General features: G+C 50.3%; 1 protein-coding gene across 1 annotated transcript in view; it reads left to right on the plus strand.

Moving 5' to 3' along the window:
- The first annotated feature begins 12861 nt into the window (after positions 1-12861).
- Positions 12862-26630, plus strand: part of LMX1A (LIM homeobox transcription factor 1 alpha) — a 150761-nt gene continuing 136992 nt past the window's right edge. The window contains exons 1-3 of the mRNA XM_081825227.1: positions 12862-12931; positions 13695-13792; positions 16053-16239. Coding sequence (XP_081681353.1) covers positions 13717-13792; positions 16053-16239 — 263 coding nt within the window. The 5' untranslated portion in view covers positions 12862-12931; positions 13695-13716. The remainder of the gene's footprint in view (positions 12932-13694; positions 13793-16052; positions 16240-26630) is intronic.

The raw sequence follows: 26630 nt of genomic DNA on the forward strand, positions 1-26630 counted from the left end.
TAAACAGACAGCCTTCAAACTAAAAGGGGACTGTGGTGGGTCAAGCAGGGGGGCAGGCAAATGGAGAAAGCTGGTAATAAAAATCAGAGCGAAGAGGGAGACGAGGATGCTGAAGTTTGTTTAACCCCATCGAAATGCCGAAAGAGAACAGAAAGATTTAGGTAAAGTAAACTTTCAAGGTCACCACTGCTGTGCACGCAAGTGGGCCTGGAGGCGGGGAACGCGACCCTCGCGCCTTTCGGGCACTGGCCACCAGGGGGCGCCCGAGTTCATGGCAAAGTCCTGGTCCTGCCGGATCTGGGTCCGGGGCATTCTGGGAAAGGAGGGCAAAGACTTTCTTGAAAGGAATCCTAGCAAAGTGATGTGTTTGAGTCCGTGCTTCCCAGTGATGACAGGGAGGAGGTTCTGCTTCCTAAACGCCACGGCCAGCACTCTGGGTCATTTCAGGGGCCCCTGACAAGGTGGCACTGGTCCGCCCAGAGCCCAGCTCTGTGTTAAGCAGAGACCCGTGGGCCATCGCCCTTCCTTTCTCCCTCCTTGGTGCCCGCCGGCTTCTCTTCCTGCTCTTCCCCCGCCTCGGAGCCAGAGCTTGCTGCCAGACAGTTTTAATTTTTAATTTTAATTTTTTCCAACACTGGAAAATAATCTTTGCCAAGATCCCATCAGCTGCACAATGAGCTCCTGACATGAAGGTGTCTTCTTTCCTTGCCATTTAGTTCTTTTTGAACCAGCAGGCATTCTGTGTCCCCTTCTCTCGTGCCCACTGTGGCTTCTTTCTCCTTCCCCAGGTGTGGTGCCGCCTGGAAAGAAGTTGTATCTGAGAATTGTTCTCTGCCAGCCCAGAAACAATTGCGAAGACCCGCGAGAGTCTGACCCTTTCTCACCAGGCCATCGTGGGGCAGTGGGTACTTTTATTTTTCCGGGGTTCCTTCGTCTGGATGAGGGGGTTGAGGGGCTGGGTGAGAGTCCTCCCCTCTCCCCCAGCACGCACAGGTGTGGAGCTGCCTGGCTGGAGAAGGACAAGAGGGCGCTAGGGTCTGAGGCTGAGCGGAGGCCCCAGGAGGATGAGACCCGAGCAGGTGGTTTGTGCCTGTTTCTCAGCTTCCAACCAGTGTCTTTTCCATCTAAATGCACATGAGGCGTTTATAGACTTAATTTTCCAGGCAGGCTATAGGAGCCTCTGTGATCCAAGAATCTCTTGTTAGTTTTAGACTTGAGCAAAGTTGTGTATCAGTTAGAGTCCAGTAGGGGACAGAAGCCACCCCAGTTACTTAAACAGTGAGAATTTAATATAAACAATAGTTAACTAGGCATCACATTGTCAATTAGGTCACTGAAAAGGCAGGAAGAGAACACTAGGTCATCATAAACTAGCAATCACAGGAGACCCTACCACTTGTAGGACTTGGGGGTCAAAGGGAAGAAGGAGGAATTATAAAAATTAGGACCTTGGGGGGGGTGCCTGGGGGAGCTCAGTCAGTTAAGTGTCCAACTCTTGGTTTCAGCTAGGGTCCTGATCTCAGGGTCCTGGGGTCGAGCCCCACGTTGGGCTCTGAGCTCAGCATGGAGTCTGCTTGAGATTCTCTCTCCCTCTCTGCACCGCCCTCCCCTAAAATAAATAAAAAATATAAAATTAGGACCCTGGAGGATTGGCCTGGTGGACCTGGGACCCAGACCTCTGAGGGTGGGGCATGGCCAGCTGGTTTATCTCTGACGTAGACACCGGGGAGCTAGCTGTGTGGTATTGGGGGGATGCAGATGGCCTTCAGCATTGCTATTACTGGGGTGAGAAAATATTGCTGGGGCATCTCTCAGAGCCACAGATAGCAGCAAGGAAGCCCAAAGAGGCAAACTTCCAGGAGGAGGTAAATCCCTTCTTCCACCATCTTCACTTGGCAAAGCCTAACATGGAGTCATCTGGAAAAACAGAAAAACAGAAATGTACAGAATCCTAGCCCCAGCATTGCAAGGGTGATTTTAAACTGGCACAGTGTGCTTGACTAGAATAGCAGAGGGGGTCAGGTGTGAGCAAGGGCAAGGGAGAGACACTCAACCAGTATTTTTTTTTTCCTTTCCTTTCTTTTTTTTATTGCTGATACTTCAAGACTAATAGGTTTGATGATCGACCCCTAAGATGTCAGACTGGCTGCCTGGGACAGGAGGCTTATGTGGTTCCTGCACAGTAAGATGACCCCATTCTCGGATACTCTGGTTTCTATTCAGTTCGGCTATCAATCCAGAGAAAGTTCTGTGCGGGCTTGCAAGACACGAGGTCTTTGGGGCTGCTCTGCCAAGCTGGGAATGCAAACAGGAGTGCTGCCTCCCTCTTGTGGACACCTGCAGTTCTGCATGAGGGCAATGTGACCTGCCCTTGGTAGGACTTCACCTGCCCACCTTGAACTCTAGGAGTAAGGAGGGAGTTGGCTTGGAAAGGTCAGTTTGATTCTCTGATGTCAATGAGGAGTCACTGGTTCATGATGACGGTGACTTTATTCAAAAGGGATGAAAGTCTCATCACTGAGATCCAGATCCACTGCGCAAAGAACCCAATGGCTTGTTTGGCCAGCTGCAGAGACCCAAAGCTAAAAGACAAGCCTATCTCATCTAGACATAGGCTTTGGGCCTTGGAGTATCTTTTAAAGTGGGGCAGGGTGCAGACCTTCTCTGTAAATGGCCCAGATAGTAAATACTTGAGGCTTGTGACCATGCTGTGTCTGTCTCAATGATTCACTCTGCTGTCTTAGGGGGACAGTGGCCATGGACGGTAACCAAACAAAAGGGTAGATTGTGTTCAGATACAGCTTTATTAGTGACATGGAAGTTTAAATTTCATATAATTTTTACCTGTCATGAAATATTAATCTCCTTTTGATTTTATGAAATTATTTAAAAATATAAAAATCATTCTGGGCTTGCGAGCCTTATAAAAACAGGCGGTGAGTTGGATTGGGCCCATGGCTAGAGTTGATGGACCCTTGATTTACAGTATTCAACAGTTCGGTGGTGCCACTGTGAGCTAAAATCATCCAAGCAGCTTCTGTACTACCTTGCAAGTTCTAGAAAGTTAGCTCTGTACCTACAGAATCCCACAGGCCGTGAAGTCAGCCTGAGCTTTCTGTGCCCTTCTTTGCAGGTTTGAGGGGGTTTCTGTGGGAGAAACTCTGGCTTTAAATTTTCCACCTTTTTTTTTTTTTTAACGAGACAGAGAAACTTATTCTCACTTAAATGTGTGGTGCTGGGTTCTAACAAATTGTGCTGTCCATCTGAACCTAATACATAGTTTGAAGAGTAGCGTAGTCTACCATTTCATCACTGATGAGAAGAATCACTCCAGATATCTTTAAATAACACGTGCCCTCAATGCACTGAGAATATGATGGGTTTAATGACAGTGTGATTTTTTACATGGTTTCCCAGAAACACCATCCTTTTCAAAAGCAAGCAGCACTGTATTACAACTTATATTCAACGTGTATGGTTTCTTTTGTCTCATGGATATTTAAACTGGAGATTCAGATGGAGACAGGGTACATATGAAGAACTCTGCAGGATTTTAAAGGGCTTTGGTGGAAAAAAAGTTGAGGGCAGTGTTACCTTTTGGGTTACAAAGTAGGGCGTGGATCTGTTTGTGTTGTCTTTGGTGTGTGTACAGAAGCTTGGAAAAAATGCCCAAGAACTGAATACCTGGTGGATGTGGGGGACACACTTCACTGCATCCGTTTTTATTCCCTGATTGTGAGCCCTATCTCTCCATCTGCCTCTTCCCTTTTGCCTCCCCACCTGTCAGCAGGACCTGACTGCCGGGCTGTGAGGACACAAGGCTCCAGAAGACACAGATGTGTGTGTTTCCAGTGAAGGAGGAGGGCTTCTAAAGGAAAGCTGGTAATACCATGTGGTAAATGCTAAAGAGCCCGTGAAGGGATCCAGAGGAAGTGCTAATTACCTGTCCAGGAGCAGAAGAGGTAGGTATTCGGCTGGCCAGAGGAGGAAGGGAGGGGGACTGCTGGCTGAGGACGGGGCCTGCGCCCCAGCACGGGGGTGTAGCGGTGTGCTGGCAAGCGTCTGGGCAATGTCTGCGTCGCTGCTAGGGTAGGGGGTGGTGTCTGGGGTTGAGTGATTGAGGGCAGAGAAGAGAGGGGGAGTGGGGGGGATGAGGCCTGGAAAGTCCATGGGGGGCAGTGTGTGAGAAGAAATTTGTACTTTTCTGGGGCTGGGGGGATCCCTCAGAGGACCCACAGCAAACAGGGCGTGGGCCAGCAGTGGCTACAGACTGGGGGTCCCCGGTCTGTGAAATGGGGGGGTTGGACTAGCTGAGCCTCCGGTCCCTCGCAGGGCTAAGTTTTTGTGACCAGGTCAGTGTTTCTTCTCTTTATGAAATCGGTAGACCCATCCTGCTGAGGCTCAGCCAGGTACCCCGGGGAGGCCTCTCATCCAGGCCCTGCCTCCAGGAGGGGAGCAGTCCTCTGCCCCGTTGCTCAGGGGAGAAGATACAGCCTGGGCAGAAGTCACCGCCTGGCCTGGGAGTGAGTCAGTGGTGGAGCCAAAGCCTGCTACCCAGTGGGAAGAAAGATGAGTCGCTAAAGAAACTGATGGCTGTGCTCCTCCCTCCCCACCCTGCCCAGATGTTCTGGGAGACTCTGGCTGAACTCTGGGGCACACCCATCCATGTTCCTGGCAAGCATGGCAGGCCGGAGTGTTTCACTACCTGGCTTTTAGCTGCTGCTGGCACAGAACCAGGACGGGATGGCGTAGTCCTTGCGAGGACTCCGTGATGCCCAGAATGGGCAAGGCACCTCAGGTGAGTGCCCTGCTGTGGTTGGAAGGATCCGAGGCAAAGGTTTAGTCACTGGGACTTGGCAGCTCCAGACAGGGGCAGAGTACTTTTCAGGCTGATGTTCAGGGTGGATCTCTCTCTACTTGCATATGAAATCAATGAGATAATGAATGTGAAAACATTTTGAAAAGTCACCAAACGTCTTGCATCCCCATGCTGCTGCTCTTCTTGTGCATTTCCCACTTCTGTGTCTGTGCCCCCATCCCCCAAAGCTTCTTTGATTCCTTTTCTCCTTCTGCTGTTCTCACTTCCCAACTGAGTGGACACTGAGCTTTGTTGACTCGATTTCTGAGATGTCTTTTACATGCATGCCCCTTGACTTCATTTCTGTGGTCCCTGCCCTGGCCCAAGCCCTGCATTTCTTACTTATACTAGAATGATAAAGTCTATCTGTTCTACTTCCCCTTTCTTCTTTTGAATTATCAGCCACACTGCTACCAGATGTCGTCATCTTAGACCATACTCCTGATTATTTTACTCCTCCAGTCCAAAGCGTTCAAAGGCTATCTGTTGTCTTCAGAGTGATAAACTCTGAGTTCCAGTATTCAGGCCTCCCGGCTGGCCCACTTCCCTGTGTTCACAGAGATCCTCTGGCTCACCTTGGCTTTTTGCCCTTTGTGCTTTCACTCAAGCCCGGCAGTCTGCCTGGAATGTCTTCACTTTCAAAAACCTCCTGACAAGTCTTTTCTCCATCCTTCAAGGTTCAAAAAGGGTGGTACATAAATTATGTACAGGATACGAAAGGTGGGAATTGTTATATTTTAGATGCATCAAAGATTCTTTTTTTTTTTTTTTAAAGATTTTATTTATTTATTTGACAGAGAGAGACACAGTGAGACAGGGAACACAAGCAGGGGGAGTGGGAGAGGGAGAAGCAGGCTTCCCGCGGAGCAGGGAGCCAGATGTGGGGCTCGATCCCAGGACCCCGGGATCATGACCTGAGCCGAAGGCAGACGCTTAACGACTGAGCCACCCAGGCGCCCCTCAAAGATTCTTTTTTTAAAAAACCGATCTCATTAATGTATTCACGCAGCATAGATTCATTTTGTGCAGGGCGCTATGCTGCAGGGCGGGGTGGAAAGGCTCACTGGGTATACACTTGGGCACAGGGATCCAGAGCTCTGAGGATGAAGCATACGCCTTCTTTTTTTACTTACTCAAATCACAACTGCAACTCCAGTGCTAGCACAAAAATATCTGTGGAGTGGCTCTGTCTCTTTTTGCTCCAGCTACTGGGAAGCTCAAAGGCAAATCTGACTCTCAGTCACAGTATTCATTAGCTTGTTCAAATAATCACACATAATAGGTGCCAAGGATGTAATCAGAGCTCCGTTACATCAAACTGATGAGCAAGACATATACATAGTTTCTGCCCTGAAGAGGCATCTATTAATTCTTATATAGTTAGCACATCTTCATTTCTGTTTTCTCTATTCCTGATCTTGCAGTTTGTTGAATCTATCTTTAGGAGGTTTTTGTTTGTTTGTTTGTTTCAAGTTTTTATTTAAATTCCAGTTAGTTAACATGTAGTGTAACATTAGTTTTAGGACTAGAATTTAGTGATTTTATCCCTTACATACAACACCCAGTGCTCAAATATACCTTTAGTCTCATGTTAACTAAAATTACTTTCAGACGAGGAGAAGTACAGTCCATATATAAAAGTAAAAATGTTCCAACACTGATAATGAGGTCCCAGATTTGATCTCTGTTGTCATGAATTATGTATTTTTGCTCTTCTATCATGGGATCTCTCCTAAAGCCAGCTAGACATGTAAATATAACCGATAAAAAGTTTGATGTGATCACATCAATCTTGCAGGGCTTTATTTTTCTCTGTTCCACCTTGTAAACTCAGAGTGACCTTTCTCATTCTGTTGCGATGAAAATATTGGCCCCAAGTTATTATTTTGGGGGATGACTTGCTTTTGTGTTCCCAGTATATAATTTTAATTTTAAAAATCTAATACGGTATTGATAATAGTTGTATGGCACCTCAGATCCTTTCTAGAAACTAGGCGGGGTATGTGATGTAAATAAATTAGCATTTGAGTAAACATGGCATATCCATCAGAAGAAATGAGAGCATGGAGGTTCAGGGGTTAGGGGTCTCCTCGGCATTCTCTCAGAGGCCATTCTGGTTTAGTGGACTCGGTGGGTGGAGAGGCAGGTGGGGTCCCCTCCCTCCTGAAAATACCTGTAAGGAGCCAGGGCCTTGCTACTGGGTTGGTGGAGGTGGGCTCTGCACCTGCTTAGCACAGAGCTACCTCTTTGCTGGGCAGTGCCTGCCCGTGGGCACGTTTGGAGGTGCTATACTCCAGCACTGAATGCCCCAGTCCTGCAGAAGGCTTTAGTCGGGCCTCCAACTGTCCCCCCAGGCCCTGTGTTCAGGGATTTCTGCCCGATCCACCGACACATTCACCACGTAGCGACTGAGGTGTGGCAGGCACGTGAATCAGTGAACCGGGCCCAGGATTTTAACAGACCTCATGTCTTTAGAGATCTCTCTCTATTTGGGTGCCTGGGGGGTTCACTCCTTGTACCCTCCCCCACCCGCCGCCCATTATTTCCAGGTTCTTGGTATTGAGTGTGAAGTATCACATGTAGATGTCAAAGATGGGGCTTGTTAGAGCCCACAAGTGAGAAGCTTGGGCAGGAAGCCTGCAATCTGGGGACTTGGTATGGAGCATGTGGGATTTTTCCAGAAGAAATCCCTTCTCAGGTTGGGGGCAGCCAGATTCTACCGGAACCTCACTGGGTGCCAAAGTCTGTCTTTGCTCTGTTTAAGGCACGTTCTCTGGACGCCCATGCCCACATGCGCGGTACTAGGGCCACACATATAAGTAAAATATGGTCCCAGAGGTGCTTATTGTCTCATGATGATGACGATGATGATGATGATGATGGTGACAGCAGCTAAAATTCACTGAACCCTTACTACGTGCCATTCCTGTGTGAGGTATTTTGTATTATTTCGTTTAACACACACAAATTCACCCCAGATTATTCCCTCGAGTTATCACAAGGGGAAACTGAGGCTTGGAGAGATTAAGGAACTTGCCCAAGGCCATCATAAGGGGCAGAGTCAGTGATCAGTCCCAGGTCTCTGTGACCTCTAACTGCCCTCCAGTGCCACCCTCCCAGTCAGAGGGCACAGCCTCTCCAGGGCACAGAGACACCTCAACTACCCAGCGACAAGTGTCATGGCTACACACAGGGACTCTGTCTGAATGCTGGTATCACTCGTATGTGCTCCTGAGAACATGGCAAAGCCCGGATGATTTTCCATCAGACGCTCTATCTGCTTGATCCCCGGGAGGCTAGACGGGGCCGTAAAGGATATTCGAGCATTAAGTGAACCAGATGGATTATTAGAGGTTTCACAGCCATCTCTTCACTCTTGAAGACTATTTTATTCTTTTCCTTGTACAGATAAGTACGCTGGAGCCTGGAGGAGTTGGCTGATTTAAGTTTGAACAGTTCATAAATGTCACAGCTGGGATTTGAACTCAGGCCTCTGTGTTTCCAAAGCCAGGCATGTTCTTTCTAGTACACCCGGTTATGCCATGGAATCGACTAAAACTTAAGGACACTCTCTGTTGAGTTAACAGTACTCGCTGAGGCTCTGGAGGGAAAGCATCGTGCTGGGTGCAGGAGAGACAGAGGAGTCTGCCATGGAGCCCTCTCCGAAGGAGCATACAATCCAACGGCGAGGTGGAGTGGGCCATGCAGATGATTCTAGACAAGATCCAAAGAATGCGGTGCTGTAAATGGTGCTTTTGTTAGCTGACCGTTCCCCGCCCCCCCAGTCCGGCAGCTGGTTTGGGATGCCCCCTTTCACCCCCAGAAAGTGCCGAAGCACCTGGTGCTCCAGCTCCTTTGAGAGATCTGAATGTGAGTGCAGGACCAGGGAATTCCTGGGGGAAGATTTCCGAGGTCAGGAGGGTTTGCAGCTCCAGCGCCCCCCCCACCACACTGGTCTCTGGCCGCCCCACCAGAGTACGGCCTTCTCTGTGTCTAGGCAGTAACGTGTCTGCTTTTTTTCCTCTCGCTGGAAACACACTTTGACATTTTTTAACAAATAACACAATTTTCCCTTTGTGTTTCCCTTAATAAAACACAGAAATGAGAGCAAGAAAAGGAAAGTAAAAAAACATGTTCCTGTCATCTCCACTCTGTAGCAGGATGTCCCCCCTCCCTCGCTGTCTCCCTCCCACCACGCGAGGGCCTCTGCCTACCCCATCCTCACTCCTCACCCCAAATCTCAGCCACAAGCGTTCGTGAATCTGGTGGTGGTACTTTGGTGTCTCTGCCATAGAAAGGGGGCTCCACGGCCAGTCTGCTGGTCTTCCCGAATCTTCCACAGATGGCTACTTGGGGACAGGTGATGGCGGAGAGCCCAAAGAGGACCAGGGCCCCCTCCCAGGTGTAGAGGTACCGGCCGGTTACGAGGTCCCTGCGCACCCTCTTGAGGCTCCTTATTCATCATTGCTCCTTATTTGTTATCCTGGCCTGTCTTCCTCCAATGATGGCACCTTCCAGACCAGCCTGGCATGGACCCTTCCACCTCCTCCTCAAAGCAAAGTACTAGGCTTCAGACATAATCCCTGGATCTCTTGGAATCTGCTTGAAGTTGCAGGATTCCTGATATTTGGAAGAGCTGCCTATCTCTTAACAGGGATAAATGTTAAGTTTCCACACTTGGGGCCAAACACCAATTATACAATTGCAATTGGTGGGGGGGATGTGGCCTACCAGCAGCCCATGTGGAAAAGGACAGAGGGAGGTTTTGTTACTCACACACACAGGGTGAGTCCGCGGCAGCCACGGAAAATGCTAACCCCCAAATCAGGCCATGTTAATGGGTGTTTTATGGCCAGAGAGAGGAGACGAGGTCCCGAACGCACGATCACTGGAAAGCAGGTCTGGGTGGCATAATTTAGGAGGGATAGAGAAAAAACCGGAGCAGGTTCAGAAACAAACAGAACAGAACAGAGAGGGCAGCTCTGCCCACATCTGGCAGATCTTGGAAGTAGGATTTGACATTTCCGATGGCCAACCCTGAGCAATCAATGGACCAGATGTGGCTGCGCTAGGGAAATGAATTTTGACCCAATATAAACTTAACACTTGGACCAGATGAGCTTTAAGGTCACCTCCCTCTCTAAAAGTCAGTCATATGGGGTGTCTCTTCTAAAGCCTGTTTACCTCACTTCCACAAACTCTCAGAAAACAGTATTTCTGATAAAAGGGAGAATATGGCTTCTGGACATTGGCTTTGTGGCCTCTTCAGTCATTAAAAAGGTGAAATTATAGCATTTGAGTCTAAAATGAAAAACCACGCGGCATGATCAGGAGAATCTTTCATAGATGGCAAGATGTCTGTCTACCTACCCACGATGTCACCGGGGTGGCTCAGGCCAAAGTGAGATGATATTGAGGGAGGAGTGGGGTTCATGATCTCCAATTCATTGAGAGGGAAACTAAAGCATAAAAGAGAAAACCCTGAATATACAAGGTGTATCTTTAATGGTTTGGACACATCCCTTAGCCACATCAGTGTCTACCCCTGGACCAATTCTGCAAAGTACAACAAGGAGCTGTTGGTTCTACTGCCAACTCTACACCGTTGTTTCACAGATTTCAGACCGGGAAGGCCTTCCAGACCATCACAGACAGGAAGGACAACTGCACAGAAAGGTGAACTTGGCCCGCCGGACTCAGTGGCAGAGCTGGCCATGAAAGTGAGGTCCTTGGATTCCTGAAACCATGAGCTTTCACCTTTCCTAGAGTGCCCCCCCCCACCCTAGTGAGCACAGCGCTCACCCATCAGTTAAGTAAGTGGCATTTGTTAATCACATATATGTGCCTGGCTCCGCACGAAGGACCCCAGGGCTTATAATGGGATTATGAGACAGTCCCCATGGTGAAGGTGCCCAAGAGCCAGCTGGGGGAAAGACAGTCCTACCCAACACTTGTGAGTGATCTATACTCATCAGGCTGCTTTCCAGATGCAAAGGCCATTTCAGGGATTTGGGTCCCAGATCAGATGTTCTCATCTATCCCTATGCACTTTCAAGCTATTTATTCTCTAAATTCTTACCACTAGTTAAACATAGCTCGTAAATTCAAGACCTTTAGTGAAACCAAAACTCTGTTGGGCATTTAAAAATATTCCTTATGCTTGTGTTTGCCCGACTCCATTTTCTTTTTCTTGCCTGACTTCTCCTTTATATGTTATCCTAAGAATACTTCTGTAATTCATATTTTTTCCCCCACACGCTACTGGGGTGGCAAGAAAGGACAAAGGACAGGTGTCCGGGGACATGCCACTAGCCATCTGGGCAACATCAGAGAAATCGCCCAGCCCTGCTAAGCCCCAAAATTCATCTAAAACAATGGATAAAACTATTTGTTCTGCCTACCTCACAGGTTTGTTGTAAAGATCAAGCAAAATCATGTGTGTGAAAGTACCTTGGAAAGTGTAACACAGCATTCAAATGTAAAGTATTAAAGTCTTTGCCCTTTTCCCTTGTTCCCTCAAAGTCATGTTCTGGGTTTGGCTTGTGGTGGCTGGCAGACAGCACTTACCAGGGTGAGCGGGGTCAAGGCCCCCCCAAGCCCATTGGAGTAGGAGCGCCCAGCACTTTTTCTTTAAAAAGAAGGAAGTGGTCCTGTCCTTGGAGAAGGGAATAGAAGGGCTGGCCGTGTGGCATCTCGCCTGCTCAGGTTCACTCTGCCAAAGCGCCTAGCAATTCCAATTCAGTTCCCTTCAGGGCAGGAATTGAGGGGCCCCCAGAGAATCGGGTTGAACCGACTCTCCCCGTGGTATTCACTCTGCTCCCGTTTTCCTCACCTGTAATATGGGGATAATAATTGTCTCCACCTCATAGGGTTGCTGTAAAGATTAAATGAGTTAACTGTGTAACCAAGCCTGGCACATAATAAAATGTTCGATAAATGTGAGCCCGCATTATGATTTATTTATTGAGTATCCACTTGGGGCCCGGCACCGTGCTAACCTCCTGGAGTACACAGATGATTAAGACCCTGTTCCTGCTCCTGGAGGGCTAAAGGTCTCCCACTGTAAGCTAAGGTCAGGAGGTGTAGGGAGTTGACATTTCCCCCCAGTACTTTGCTCCCCTCAGTATGCCCCCTTAGCTGACTCAGTGTCATTGAGGGCTCGGTGTCTGGGGGTCAGATCCCACCTAGTCTCTGCCAGGAGCCCCGTTCGAGCTTTGGCCATGGCTCCTCCGGCCTCTGCACGGGTTTCGATCTGAACCGGTCAACCGGTTTCGAGCCCGGCGGAAGTGGGGAGCTTTGCGGGAGCCCCGGCTGACCGAGAAGGGGATTGAGGAGCTCAGAGCTGTGGGCCTCCCCCCCACCCCCCCGCAAGCAACCACACGCCGCCAACAGCTTCCCGGCGCTTCCGACGGCGCGCGGAGGGCCGCGGTGCTGCTGTCGCCTGCGGCGGCGGAGAGCGGCCGGGGACGCGGCGTGCGAGCGCCGGGGCCGGGGGCGCGGGGGGCCCGGGCGGCGACCCCGCCGGCGCGCCCCGAGGGAGCCCTTGCACGTGGAGGGGAGGAAACTTTGCGTGCCTGCGAGGCGGCCGCGGCGAGCTGGGCCGCGCAGCCGGGCCGGGAAAGGGAGCTCGGCGGCCGCTCCAGGGGCGCGTTCCCAGCCCGCCTCCCCGCGCACCCCACCCCTTCCCTCCGCCGCGCGCCGCGCCGCGGCCCCTGTCAGCAGCGGCCGGATCCGCCCCGGCGCAGCAGGGCCCGACTCGCACCCACGACCCCGGGCCTCGGCGCTCCCTCCCGGCCTCGGAGAAGCCCCGGCCCTCCCCGCCCCCTCCCCGCCCGCCCCCGAGGAAGCGACGCGGCCGGCCAGGACGTCCCGAGAAGGCCGGCCGCCCGCGGCCACGTCCCGGCCCGGCCCGGGCGCGCCGAGGAGCGGAGCCAGGGGCCGGCGCTCGCTCGGGCTCCCTCCCGGCCGCGCCGGCTGCAGCCTCGAGGGCCTACGCCTCTCCCGGCCGCAGCTCCCCGCGGCGCCCGGCCCCTTCCTCCCGCCCCTGCCGCGGGGAGCGAGCTCGCCCACCAGGTAAGGAGGGCTGCGCGTTCCTGGGCTCCGGCTCGGGCGGGCGTGTTTCGGAAAGTTGATTTGAAATGCATCCAAGAGTGAGCAGGGCCAGCCGCGGCTCCTCCCCGAGGCGACTTCTTCGCTCGTGCAGACGTTCCCGGCACCAGCCGACCGGTGGGAGGACCGCCCCGCGCGCCCCCAGCAGCTCTCAGCGCCCGGGGTCCGCGAGCAGGCGGGCGCGCTCCGGCTCGCTCTCTCGGCCCCGCCTGGGCCGGGGCAGGTGAGGGACGCCCCGGGCCGGTCGGGGCGCGGGCCAGAGACCTCGCAGGCCCTCGTGCCTGCGCCCGGCCCCGCGAGGGGAACACCCACTCCTTTTATCCCGGTCTCCCCCCGTCGCTGGGTTCCCGCAGAGCTGTCCCTAGGGCCCGCGTTAGTATAGGTTAGGGCGGAGTCGGACTCGGGATGGGAAACCTGGGCCTGGGGACCGGGTGAGGGTGTGTGTGTGGGGAGGGGGGTGGGGGCAAGCGAAGGAGAAGCGCAGTTGAGGGGCGGAGGTCTAAGTACAAAACGCGTTGACTTCAAGTGAAATCAGATCAGTCAGAGCAGTTCGCGGTGACTCGTCTCTCTCCTCCCACCCCACCTTTCTCTTGGCTGGACTCTACCCTCCCGGCTCATTCTGGTGACCCTGGACACTCCCTCCGTCCTTTCCCAGGAGCGTGGTGGCTGCGGGCTCCCGGTCCCAGAGGGCACGGACCCCAGAAGCATCGTTTCCTCCCCTCTACAGGTCCTCCCGGCCCGGCCCGAACATGCTGGACGGCCTGAAGATGGAGGAGAACTTCCAAAGCGCCATCGAGACTTCGGCGTCCTTTTCCTCGCTGCTGGGTGAGTGTTCAGGCCGTGCGCCCCGGGCGCACCCTCTTCCCAGCAGACAGACCCCAGCTCTGCAGCCCAGCCCGCCGGGACCTGTTCGGCAATAAGGGAGACGGTGCCCCGCGTCGGGCACTCAGTGGAGCCCACGCTCCGTCTGTCCGTCAGTCCCCGTGGGTCCTTCCTACCCCAAACCGACAAGCCGCCCCAGGCCTCACTCGCCGGGCACCGAATTCCCCAAAGCCGCGAGGGGCGGGCGAGATTGCTCGCGGGCGTCTGAGTGGCAAGTGATTAAAAATACTCCGGGCTGGATTTTTAATCACGGAGCTGATCGACATCTCATAAATGCCGCCCGCTTCTCGGGGGCCTAGGGGCGACCATAGGGAACCCGAGGCTTGAAGGCGCCCAAGTTCGAGGCGGCTTCTGGTCCCCACCAACTCCAGCCCCAATCTCAGTCTCGGGCACCGCCGAAGGGCTTTTCCGGGCCGGTGGGCAGCGCAGCGCGGGGATTAGCCCGCACCGCAGGGCCCTCGCTTCGGTTTTAATTAACTGGAGCCGGAACTCGAGGCCGGCGGGTTTCCCCGCTGCCTCCCCAATCCATTTGCAGCGACCGCTAGGAGCCGCGAGCCAAGGGCCTCGGAAGGGTGTCCACACGCGCGGGTCTCGCTGATCTGAGGCCAAGGATTCTCAACCCCACCTCCCACCCCGACCTTGGTGGTTTTCAGGTGTGGGCAGCGGGTGTTTTGGTATTTTAGCGGGAGGGATTTTCGTTTTGTCATTTAAACCTCTTGGCTCTTTCCGTCCTTCGGAACCGCTAGAGCGGGGTGAAGCCGATGAGACAGTTTGGCTGGAGAAACCACATCCGGAGAGGAAGTCCCCCCTACTCCCCAGATGAAACGAAATCACGCGCACTGCGTTCCCCTCTTTCAACCGCGATTTGGGAAACTTCTCGACTCCGTGCAGCGTCGGAAGAGCGCGGGGTGGGGGTGGGGGGGCAGAGCTGGCATTGCCCTGGCACGGAGCGCGCGCGACCTTGTGCCTACCGCGGGCGTCGGGGCGCGCAGTGTGCGCTCCGCGGGCTCACGGCGGCTCCCAACGCCCGGGGCCTGGCCCTGAACGCCGACACAGGGCAGAAGGAATAGAGAATTTTACAACTGAGGACTATCTCGCTACTTTTCTTAGCCCTCCCTGCGTGCCCCAGGGCGACTGGTCCCACTCAGGAGCTGGTGGCAGGATCCCCCAAGGGAAAAAGTGACAGGAGTGTAGCAAGGAAACGGCAAGGGTCAGGCCCTTTGGGACACCACGCGCAAGAGTATTGTTATCAGGGGACAAGGCCTTCTTTAAATAGCTGTGAAATGTGCCGACAAAGGCGGCCAAGCGTTCCCACATCCTAAAAAAGGGCATCCCCCCAGCAAAATAAAGGAACAAAACAGACAAAAATCCAAGGGGGTAGGGTAGAGGGCATTCCCCATTTGCGTGGAGTGGGTTTGGGGTGGGTGTCATTCGCACACGCGGTAGCTGAGCGTGGGGATTCCCGGAATGCCCGCGGCATCTCGGCGCCCTGCTTCTTTCCTTTTTTCCCCCTTCTATTTTGATGCTTTTTAATTATGTATATGTCTACATACATATATACGCTTGAAAGTATACGTGTAAACCCACCTGCAGCTTGTACTCCAGCCAAGGTGCAGCACTTTGGGGTTCGTTACTTTCAACAATACTGAGTTTGCCTGGAGCGAGATGGTATTTTTCTGTACGTCTGAGACTTTTTAGGAAGGAAATAAAAATTTTAAAGTTTTCCCTCAAAAAATACAACAGAATTGCGTTTTAGCAAAAGACAAAACCAATCCCCCCCAATTCTTTTTATAGACTCGCAGTTTTTATAATAGTCAAAAGAGACAAGTATAGTGAGTGACTTAATGCTTAGGTGATAAACCTGGGAGCGCAAATTTATCTGTAGCCTAATTTTACTGGTTGTGCGCACATTTGCGCGAATACCTGGGTAGGTTTGATAATTAAGGTCCCTTATTATTGATTTCTGCCCCCTCCCCGGTAGAATGTGAACCTTCCCATAGAGTTGCTGTTTGTTAGAAACAACACCCGGTTTGATTTTTCTCTGTTCTCTAAAACGCGGTTTGGTTGATTAACGGGGGGCTTCCCAGGGTGGGGGCCGCGGGAGAAATCCGCGGGCATGGCGTGAACGGAGCGGGTCCCGGCCGGCTTTGGCCGGGATGCTGGGCCGGCGCGGTTGACCAGAGAACGTCTATTGCTGCTGTAGGCAGAGCGGTGAGCCCCAAGTCTGTCTGCGAGGGCTGTCAACGGGTCATCTCGGACAGGTTTCTGCTGAGGCTCAACGACAGCTTCTGGCATGAGCAGTGCGTGCAGTGCGTCTCCTGCAAAGAGCCCCTGGAGACCACCTGCTTCTACCGGGACAAGAAGCTCTACTGCAAGTATGACTACGAGAAGTAAGTGATCGCGTCGCCGGAGCGCGTCCCCCACGCGGGCACCAGCAAGCGCTGGAGACTCGGTCCTCCTTTGCCCCCATCGGCTTCCGGAAGGCGCGAGAGGCACCCGCGCACCCAGAGACGCGGAGGGCCGGTTCACCCCCAGCTTGTCGCGGGTTGCCCTCCCCCGGGCCGCGGAGACGTGCGCGGTGCGCCCTGCCACGGCCCGGCCCGCAGGGGCGCGAGCGACGGCTCCGTCCACGGTGTGCTCGCCTGGTGTGCAGTCTTCCCAGGCTCCTACTCCGACCTGGCCCTTCCCAGGGGGACACACCTCTGTGGGGGCTCCGACCCCATCCGTCTCGTTCCCGGCTCTCCCCTTCCCTGGGGTGCCCCGCGGGCTGCCAGTGGCCCACGTCTGCTCGCGGGGTTCCCACTCCGTCTGAGCCATGTGTCTGCGCCGCCCGGGCGCTTAGGGCGAGCAGCGAGGTTTCTGCTCCCACGGCTTCCGTCCCCTGTGCGCGGTTCCCGCTCGGCTTTGTCCCCCGGCGTCGCGACAGACTGGGCTCAGAAATGGCGCGGCGGCCCCTCCGAGCTCCGCGCACATCTTGTTTGCCTTTTCTCTCACTGTCCCCGACCCCCGCCCCGTTTCTCAAAAACCCTGGGGTGCAGGGGCCGTTAGGCCAGAAGCGGGGCCTGATCTGAGGCTCCCTCCTCCACCGCACAGCTTCCCCCCTACCCCGAATTCCCGCGTGGGTGTGCCCTGCAGCCTTACACCGGATTTAGTTCTCTCCTGCCGACGTGACCGTTCTGGTGTGTTTGGAGGAGAATTAGGCGGCAGGTATTTAAGAAAGTAGATTATTTGGAATCTAGATTTCTGTAATGCCTAAAGCCTGGATGCGGCCTGGATGGGAGTTAGAAGGATTTCCTGGTTCTCGCCAGGCAGGCCCGGAGTTGCTTAGTGGGTCCATGGAGAGAGAACTGCTTTTCCTTGTCAAAAGGGCTAGTCAATGGGGACACGGACTTCGCAAAGCTGTGCGCGGTACTGAAGGAAAGAAAAGCGGCGGCAACGCAGGCCTCTCTTTTTTGCACACTAGATTGGTGTGTGTGGCCGAGGGGATGCGCTTGCGCGCGCAGGAGAATTCCGCATTTGTTGCTGGTGAATAAAAGAGACAGCAGTCGGTGAGGATAATCAAGGGATGGGCAGTGTGCAGGAAAAGCAGTTCCTATCACGTTATTAAAAACACAGCAAAGCGGGGTGTCCAGAAGTCTCCATATAACAAAAAAGAAAAAAAAAAAAACACTGAGAAAGAACAGAAATATCTTCCTTTCAGGGTTGCCTGGGCTGTGAGGTTTCCTGAAAACAGGCAAAGCGGTTACACCTAGTGACCACACATGCACACACTATTTTTGCTGCCGGACAGTGCTCCTTTGCCATTCTCTTCTTGAATTTTACTAACCCTAACCCTCCTGTGGAAGGGGTACTGGGCATTTTGAAAAGATAACTTTACATTTTTAGCACTAAAAAGAATACACATTCTGCTTTGGACCGGTTGGACAATACAGAAATGAATAAAGAAATGAAAACACATGACCACTTTACAAAGTGGTAATTATGGTTAACATTTTTTAAAGAAGACATGCCCGTATCTGTTCTTGGTTGTCTGTTTGTTGCCACAGTGTCTGAGTGAAAAGTGCAATTTTTAGGGAATTAAGCAGATTTTGCCCACAGAACTTCAAGTATCACCTTTGGATAAAGCTTCTGGTTGATTGCTCGCTTCCCCCCCCTCCCCCATCTTGCTTTTCATCTGAAGGTTTTGGGATTGTGTAGACCCAATCTTTATCTTTCTGCTTATAGATTACCGAAATGTCCACATCCTTCAGGCACAACACTAGCGAATTCGAAAGTATTGGAGCTTAGGAAAGGATTTGGGTTGTGAATTTCTATTCTGTTTGTTAAAAAAAAAAAAAATCACGAATCAAAGAAGGCTTAAGGGTCAACACAGCTGTCTGGCCAGTCAGATCTTCTTTAAGGAAGTCAGGCTGTGTCAAGAGGGGAAGAAACAGTTGTTGTAAAGTACTTAACACAACAATGTCCCCTCCATTTCAGCCCCCCAGGTTTGGCGTGGTTTGGGCTTATTAGGAGCCCACTAAGGTCAGTTCTCCTCTCTCACAGCTATTTCTGCAAAGGGAAAATTGCAGGGATCGACTTGCAAGCTGTTGGCCGGAACCAGGAAGATTTTGTAGAGGAACGTAAGCTGCATTGTTCAGAGAGGTGTTGACGTTACAATGAGGGGGTTTGATTTTAATTTTAACATCTATTTCGGAAACACATGTCCAAAACGGAGTTGTTTGCCCTCGTTTAGCTCATGGCACCCTATCAGCACGGGTCTGTGCCCAACCCCTCAATATTTTTTTTTAAAAAGATGAGTTTTATTCTTAGTTTCTCCTCTGTTCCCTGTCCCAATCCCATTCCCTTTTCCCAACAAAATGGGGTTTTAATATATCTGATCATCTTCATGGCATCAGCATGCATGGTGGTTGCTGTGGTTGTTTGTTTCAAAACTAGGCTGCAGACAAATTCCTTTATTCAGCCACCTGTTATCATCAAGCTTCTCTATGCAAGGCAGGGGGCTGTGTGCTGAGAGGCTATGAGACAGGGCTGCCTTCAGGGGGCTTTCAGCCTAGCCTGTTTGCCTTCTATATGCTCCCAACTATCAAGGATTTCTTAGAAGCCTCCTCTAAGTGCGGGAATAGGTATTGCCTAGGAGCCCTCTGGAATGACCAGATCTTTGTCGTCCAGAGGGACGTTTTCAGTTGCAGGTATCATGAGACAGTCACAGAGAGCACTTTTTTCCTCTTGAATGAATTGATTATTTAAAAATAGTTTTGCCCTTTTGTGTGGATCTTTTTAAAATCTGAGGCCCAGACAAGGCAAACGGAGGGAGAGGAAAAAGAGCTGGAGGTGAGATGGTGGGGCCGCGTGGGGGTAAATGAGGAAGCACATCATGAAGATGCAGGTCAGGCATGCCCTGCTCGCCAGATTCACCGAGTTGAAATGCTGTTCCTACACGTTAAAATGAAAGAACGTAGAGCTAGTGTGCAGTCTTCGGTGAAGGGCAGAAACATAATATTAACAGAGCAAGTTTATTGTATTTGTTTTAGCCATTTATAAGTGCTTTCCTGGCTGTGGGCAGTTTTACATTTGAATTACTAGCTGCCTATTCGTGGTGTCAGGTGGTCAGCTAAAAAGTGCAAATTCTGCTCTATCAGTTGGTGGTTACACCTTCTTGGTGTCAAACACCAAACTTGTCTAATTAAAAAAAATGGAATGGACAGTGGCATCTGAGGCACAGCCATTCATTTCAGACTTCAGGATGTTTTGTTAAATATTTGTCTCTTACACTATGACACCCTTAGGAGTCATTTATCTTCTGATCATCCAAAACAAATAAGCATTTAAGGCTGGAGTGCAGAACACTGATTTATGAATGTCCTCAGAAATTAAGAACTGGAGGTGATCTTTTTTGAGCATGACAGGTCATCAAAGAAAAATAACTAGTTAGGTGGGATGAGACGTTTACAGAATTGCTGAAGCTGTACCAGGTGATTTAAAACAGGAGCGTGCTATAGGTAGGGACGTTTAAAAACTGGATTCCACTCTTTTCAGTGTGCCTGAAACTTAGCAGATAACCAAAATATTTTCCAGCCTAGGGGACTTCTATTTATATAACTGTTGTTCCCTATTTAACTGAGTCCTCTGTGATCTGGGTAGTTTGGAGTTTTCCCTGAATTTGTTCCAAACAAATACTGTAGTTGGACTTCAGCTGGAGACAGAAGAGGCTGCTGAATAACGGGAATGTGGTAATACAATAGATAATTAAGCCTTCTGGAAGGGATCCCACATTTAAATCAAGTTTATATTGTTTCTTTCATGTGCCTGGCAGCTTGGTGCGTCAGCCGGGGCCCTCTCCCCTCACATGTGAAGTTTATCATTATCCCTTAGATTGTTCTGGACACCCTAGGAGCAGAGTGGGATAGTGCTGCTATTATCAGGCTGTTCTCATAACATCACGACTCCCCACATGTCAGCAAATCCCAGGCCTTGGGAGACCTTTCCTCAGAGGGCCGGTCCATGTTTTCTCCCCTTTCTTTTGGAGCAGACCAATTTTCTGAGGACAGGGACTAAAATGGGGGCAGAGCGGATATCACATTTAGAGCTTTCTCTGTCTTGCCTTCGCCCTGCTGATTGGCAGCCCCTCGGAGAAAATGACCGGGGTAATGATCTCTATTAGGACCAGTAATGAACTAATTCTGCATTTTATCAAGGTGGTGTAGGATGTGTGTGTGTGTGTGTGTGTGTGTGTGTGTGTGTGTATAGGGAGAAGAATTAGTTAATTAGTTTGGTTTTATTACTGTGACATTACTTGCAGATTAAAATTGGGCATGCAGTTACTCCTAGAAGGGAGCCCACAGATGAAATTACAGAGGCAATTGTAGATTTTTGCTGTACTTGATCTTTTGTTGGCCCCACTCCTGGCATAATAAAATGTAAGGAATACAAAAATCAAACACAGCTAGGTAATAAATTGATGTCTGCATTAAATTGCGGGGGGTTTAGCTCGGGATAAGCGCCGTCCATGGGCTGTGGCTGTGTGTTGGTGTGGGCCGAGTAATCTCTTCTTTTATTTGCAGGGTGATTGGAAACAGCCCTTGCTCAGAGGTGTTTTCTCTTTTTATATGGATTGGTCCCTGGGTAGGACTTCCTTGGAATCTAAGACTTAAAATTTTGAAATAAAATTAGACAGCACAAGTAGATATTAATAGTATTCTGGGAATTGTATACGAACATTGCTTTTCAGTGGAGGGCTGTGGGATTCTTTTGATCCTTACATAAATGAAGCACATTATAAAAAGTTATTTATCCAGTCCAGTTGTACATACTCTAGAGTCCTGGGACTTCTGTCATCTACCCAGCTAAGGAGCTGTTTTTGCTTTTAGATTTCAGTGACAGGAGCTGTTCTGAAAGTTCACTGTTTGTCTTGCCTTTCAGTTTCATTTTTCTCATTTATAAGTTTTGCATTCGCCAAAATACTGTTATTGATTTTAGAGAGGGCTCGTCATCGTTGCTTTCTAATTCCGGAAGAAATTTTTTTGGAGGTCATGAACAGGTACTCTTTCTCTAATGAGAACAATTCCATTTCTTAAATTATCAGCTAATTATTCTTTGCGGACAGAGAAATTGTTTGGGTCACGGCATTTCGAAGTGTAACAAGAGGCGAGGATTTAAAATATTCCTTATATTATCAGAAATTTAGTAAAGCCTCTTAGAGTCAACGCCTATACCACAGGTCATTGTTGAATCCCGTCACGTTCAAAATGACCCATATTGAATCCCGATCGCTTGAGTGTTAAGCACAGTTGTGCAACATTAGGGAATGAACGATGGGGGGGAATGTGCAATCACATGGAAAGATTTAAAAATAATTTCTGCCATAACTGTGAACGCTTAGCCCTATTTGAGTGTTTTTCAATTTTTTTTTTTTTAGTATCTTTCTAATGTGGATTTTTTAGTGTCCTTTCACATCTTCAGAGGGGAGCTCTTAGCAAGCCACTTGCAGGCTGAGATCAGGAGGATTGCCCCCCCCCAGGGTGGCGTGCCTCTCCCAGCCTCTGCAGCGAGCAGCAGGGTCCCTATCCCAGGAGGGCCCTGTCCTCTTACCAGCAGGCCTAAGGCTGCCCCCTAGGAACACCTGTTTTTTTCTGAAAGTCTCTTAGTGACATGCAGAACAGTGTTCCCAGTGACCTTTGCAGCTTTGGTGTGGGAAAGTTGGTGATTTTAGGAGCAAAATGAAGAAAGGGTTCTGAAGGAAATGATATCAGGGGACAAGAGACCAGAGACCCTTCTTTCCTGTGTGCCCTGTTTTACTGGAACCTACAGGAAAACCGGCTTGGGATTTACATTGTCTCCGTAGTCTTTTTGACTAGCACGCCGTGGGACATTTTAGTCAATTTATCACAATTAGAATTAGTTATGTTATCGCTGACCAGTGTCGGCTGCCACTTTGTGTCTCTTTGTCATATATTAAATGAAACTCGGCCAACCGCCTTGCTGAAATGAAGGAAACACCTTCCAAATGTCAAATTGTTATTTTAGTCAAGCACAATTATCTGTCTCTATATTTTTAACCAAGACGAAATTAATAAAATTGCTACGGGCCCTGGCATTAATTAGCGGGAGGATTAGAGCTGTATCGGCTAAAAAGGAGGTGTAAACACTGTCATCTTGCTACATGTTTGTTTTCACACTACTGAAAATAAATAAAATGAGACTTAGGATAGGGATTGAGTTTCTTTGGGCATTACACAGCAGATTCAATTGGAATGCGGCAGAAACACTGACGTATTAGCGAAGACATCAAGGAAGGAATAAAAACCATGGCCCTCCATCCGTTTCCCCCCTTGTGTGTAGACTTGGTCCCATCACAGACAACCCCAGCTGAGTAATTAAAAAAAAAAAAAGATTTTTAAAACCTACCTCTGGGCTGTTCTTCTCAGTTGGCGAACCGAGGAGCTTGTCCCCTGGCCGCCATGCTTGGATTAGCCAGAATCGAAGGAAACCATTGCCGGATTCCCCATTAGTGCACTGTAATGTCACAACAACTGAAAATACAAAATGGACTGTGCTTTTCCCAGCCCTCTAGCTGAAGCTCCATGAAAGAGTTTGGTCTCTCCCAGCCTTTCTGGCTTCCAGTTTGGGGATCCTGTTTTTGGATAACAGTAAAGATGTCTGGCTTTTCTGACTCCAGTGTCTCCCCATCCTATTAGAACGGTGTTTGATCATTATTATCCTATAATGGACCAGCCCTGATAGATGTCTGGCCACTATGGGCCGGCCTACCTTGCCTGACAGGCCCAATTAAACTCTGTGCATATAACAAATATCTTTAGCGTCCAGCATTGCTGGGAATGGACCACATGCTCTTTCTGGTGCTCACATCTGGCCCCGTCCCATTCTGCCTCCCCCTCACTCCCCTATGCCCTGTGGAATTCTAGTAACTTGACTCTTGCCAGCATCAGATCTTACTTAAATACCATCTCATCAACTGCCTCATTTTTTCCCCCCAGGCCATCCGTATGGACCATGAGTCCTCTTTTGATTTGCTCACGTGGGGGAAACTAATTAGTCTTCTGGATGCAAAAGTCAGAGTCCTGTCCCATGGCCACCGAGTTATGGAGCAGGGCTCAGCTCAGTCGTTGGCAAGGGGCATACCCCTCAGGTTTGCGTGATCCCATGACCCTGGCTCTTTGGGTGACCGGCTAGGGGCCCCTGCACATCTTCTGAGTGTGCCTGGTACTCCGTGGATGCCATCTTATGTGCTGCTGCTCTAGATGGATGTTTCTTGGCGGGGGTGGGGGGGTGGGGGGGTGTCAGAGAAGCACCTGCGTCTGATGCTGTCACCAGTAAACCAGAAGGAGTTCTTTGGTGAGAAACCTGACTGGCATCCTGATAGGATGTAAACACACCACTCATTCTCAGCTTCTTGCTGCTTCTGTGGACATGGCACTTCTCCAGCCTGGGAAGAACCCTCCTTTATCTCTAGAGCACCAGGTTCTGCGGCTGCAGTGGGGGGGGGATCTTTCCAGCAGCCTCCTCTCCTGTTCCATCTGGGCCCCTCAGCTACTCAGCCCCACGCCTTGACTCACAGTTCTGGTGCCCCCTCCCTATGGAGCCTCAGGAACCTTTAAAAGGATTTTTGAAAACAAAACAAAACAAAACAAAACACCCCCTCCTGAACTCCAGATTAGCCTCTTAAGCTCATTAAAGTTCCTTTAAATACCAAAATGTTGGGCTCCTGGGGATGATCCCCCCAAACCATATTTTCATTCTTAACATTGTTGTCATTCACTGTGCAGCAGATTAAGGGCAGCTCCCTCTGGGCCCAGAAATGGTCCCCTCTCTCTCCGCAGGAGGGTCCAAATATGTCTTTGTTTGAGTACTCCAATAGCCTGAACCTAACTAAGTAGGAGCTGATGCCACAGCTTGGCCTGGGGCCCCCAGCTCCATGCTGGAGAAGAGGTTGATGTCTTTGGGAGATAAGGTGGGGCCCCCAATGGGGAATGGGCAGTTGAGTGGAGTACAGTTTTCAGGAGCTTGGTGGCCACTGGGCCCTCTCCTAGTCCCTGGGGAGAACCAGGATGGATGAGTGCTCTAGGGGCCTGGACTTAAAGGACTGTCCTTGCCCTAGAGAGTGAGGTTGGCTTGGGGAGCCCTCTTTCTGGGACCCAGCAGAAATGCCACAGCCCAGTTTCTGTTCTTTCCCCAGGCGTTGGTGGACCATCCCAGTTCAGAGGTGGATTTTTCCGGCCATACCTGCCTTTGGCCCAGTGCCGCTCTCCCTGTCACTTCAGCCTCTTTTCCAAGGAGCCTCCTTAATACACCCACCCCCTCTCTGTCATTTCAGGCTTCCTTTCCTAAAGCTGGCTCTTGGGGAGAGCTTTCTGGTTTTGACAGTGGAACAAATCCTTTTTAACATAACCATCGAGAGCTTCCTCCCCTGCTGCTGGCTCCCCTCACCCCTTCTCCTCTTGCCCCTCCTACGTTGTAGCAGGGATTCCTTTGTGCATGTCTTCCGGCTACACAGACGGTGATGGCCGCCCCCTTCACAGGGATCCAGGCACAGCTCCTCAGAGACGAAATCCAGTTGGCAGAGCCGCGAGGTATACTTTGGAAACCCAAAGTGGAAGAACATTCCAGAAGACCCTCCCTTGCATTTCTTTGGCAGGAGTGTTGCTTGGTCCCTGTGCCTCTCTTTCCCTCGGGGCTCTATGCACCCGGCATCCCTAGATTTATCCAGAGCACTAGTTATAACACCCCATTTTCAGGATCTCAGCTCAGTCTTGCCTTCTTGCTTATCTTGCGCTCTGAACCCATCTTGTGACCTTTTAAATTTCATATTATCTTGTGTACAGGCTAGCCCTTGGTCTTAGCTATCTGTCAAATTGGACAAGCTATTATGAAATAATTCACTTGGGATGTACATGAGAATGTGGTGTTCTTTCAAAGATACTTTTTAACTCGAAGGGCATTCAGTTGAAAAGGAATGACTACCTTACAGTAGGATTTGAGGTCCTAGAATGGGACCAGTATAGGAGGTAATTTTGGACAGAATGCAAATACCACTTTGTAGGTGTTTTTCTGTTTGTCTGTGTGTAAGGCTGGTTGTGATTATACACCTGCTCCTTTTCTTCTGGGTTCTGCTCTTGGTTGGGATCTTCCATTTCAAAAGTCCATGTCCATAGATGGAAGGGGTTGGACAGGTGGGTATGGTTGGTTTGGGCACTGCGTAGCTCCCTCCATTACTGGAAAATAACTGGAAACACATGTCCTACTGTCAAGAGATGTCCAAACCACAAAGTCCTTATTTGTATAAGGGAATATGCTAACAACCTCGTAGCATTATTGTGAGACTTGAGTAAGAAAATGAACACGGAAAGCTTTTTGGTAAAATACAGAGAGCTATACAGGGTTGGGTATTATTGTTGACTTTTTTTATACGAGTAAACGAATGTAGATTCTCAGGAGCTGTGCATGATAACTCTGCGTGGGGTAGTGGCTGAGAGCATAGACTGTGGACACAGGGTGTCTGGGATCACATCCTTGCTCTGTTGCTCGCTAGCCATTTCCATGGGCAAGGGTCTTACTTTCTCAGTGCTGGTTTCCTCTCTCTAAAATGGCGTAATGAGGGGCGCCTGGGTGGCTCAGTCATTAAGTGTCTGCCTCCGGCTCAGGTCATGATTCCAGAGTCCTGGGATCGAGCCCCCGCATCAGGCTCCCTGCACAGCAGGGAGCCTGCTTCTCCCTCTGCTCCTGCTCCCCCTGCTTGTGCTCTCTTGCTCTCTCTGTCAAAAAAAATAAATAAAATCTTAAAAAAAAATAAAATAAAATGGAGAGTAATGAAAGTACCAACCTCATAGGGTCATTTTGGGTTAATATTTATAAAGTATACAGGTCAATGCTTGGCTTGTAGGAATTACCATAAAAGGACGTGTTGAAAAAAATGTATCCTTTTCCATTTTCTTTTTTTTTTTCTTAAGATTTTATTTATTTATTTTTGAGAGAGAGAGAGAACAAGCAGAAGGGAGGGGCAGAGGGAGAAGCAGGCTCCCTGCTGAACAGGGAGCCCGATGCGGGATCCGATCCCAGGACCTTGGGATCATGACCTGAGCCAAAGGCAGTTGCTTAAACGACTGAGCCACCCAGGTGCCCCACTTTCCCATTTTCAAAGAGCCTTTGCATGCATTATCTTTTTTGGACCTCACAACAATTTTTAAAGTTAGATAAGGAGAGGTTTTTTTTTTCCTCCCTCTGCATTTTATAGCTAGGAAACTGAGGCTCAGAGAGGTTAAGAACT

Source organism: Leptonychotes weddellii, chromosome 6 (assembly GCF_054177405.1).
Source record: "Leptonychotes weddellii isolate Sample4059 chromosome 6, ASM5417740v2, whole genome shotgun sequence".
Taxonomy (NCBI): domain Eukaryota; kingdom Metazoa; phylum Chordata; class Mammalia; order Carnivora; family Phocidae; genus Leptonychotes; species Leptonychotes weddellii.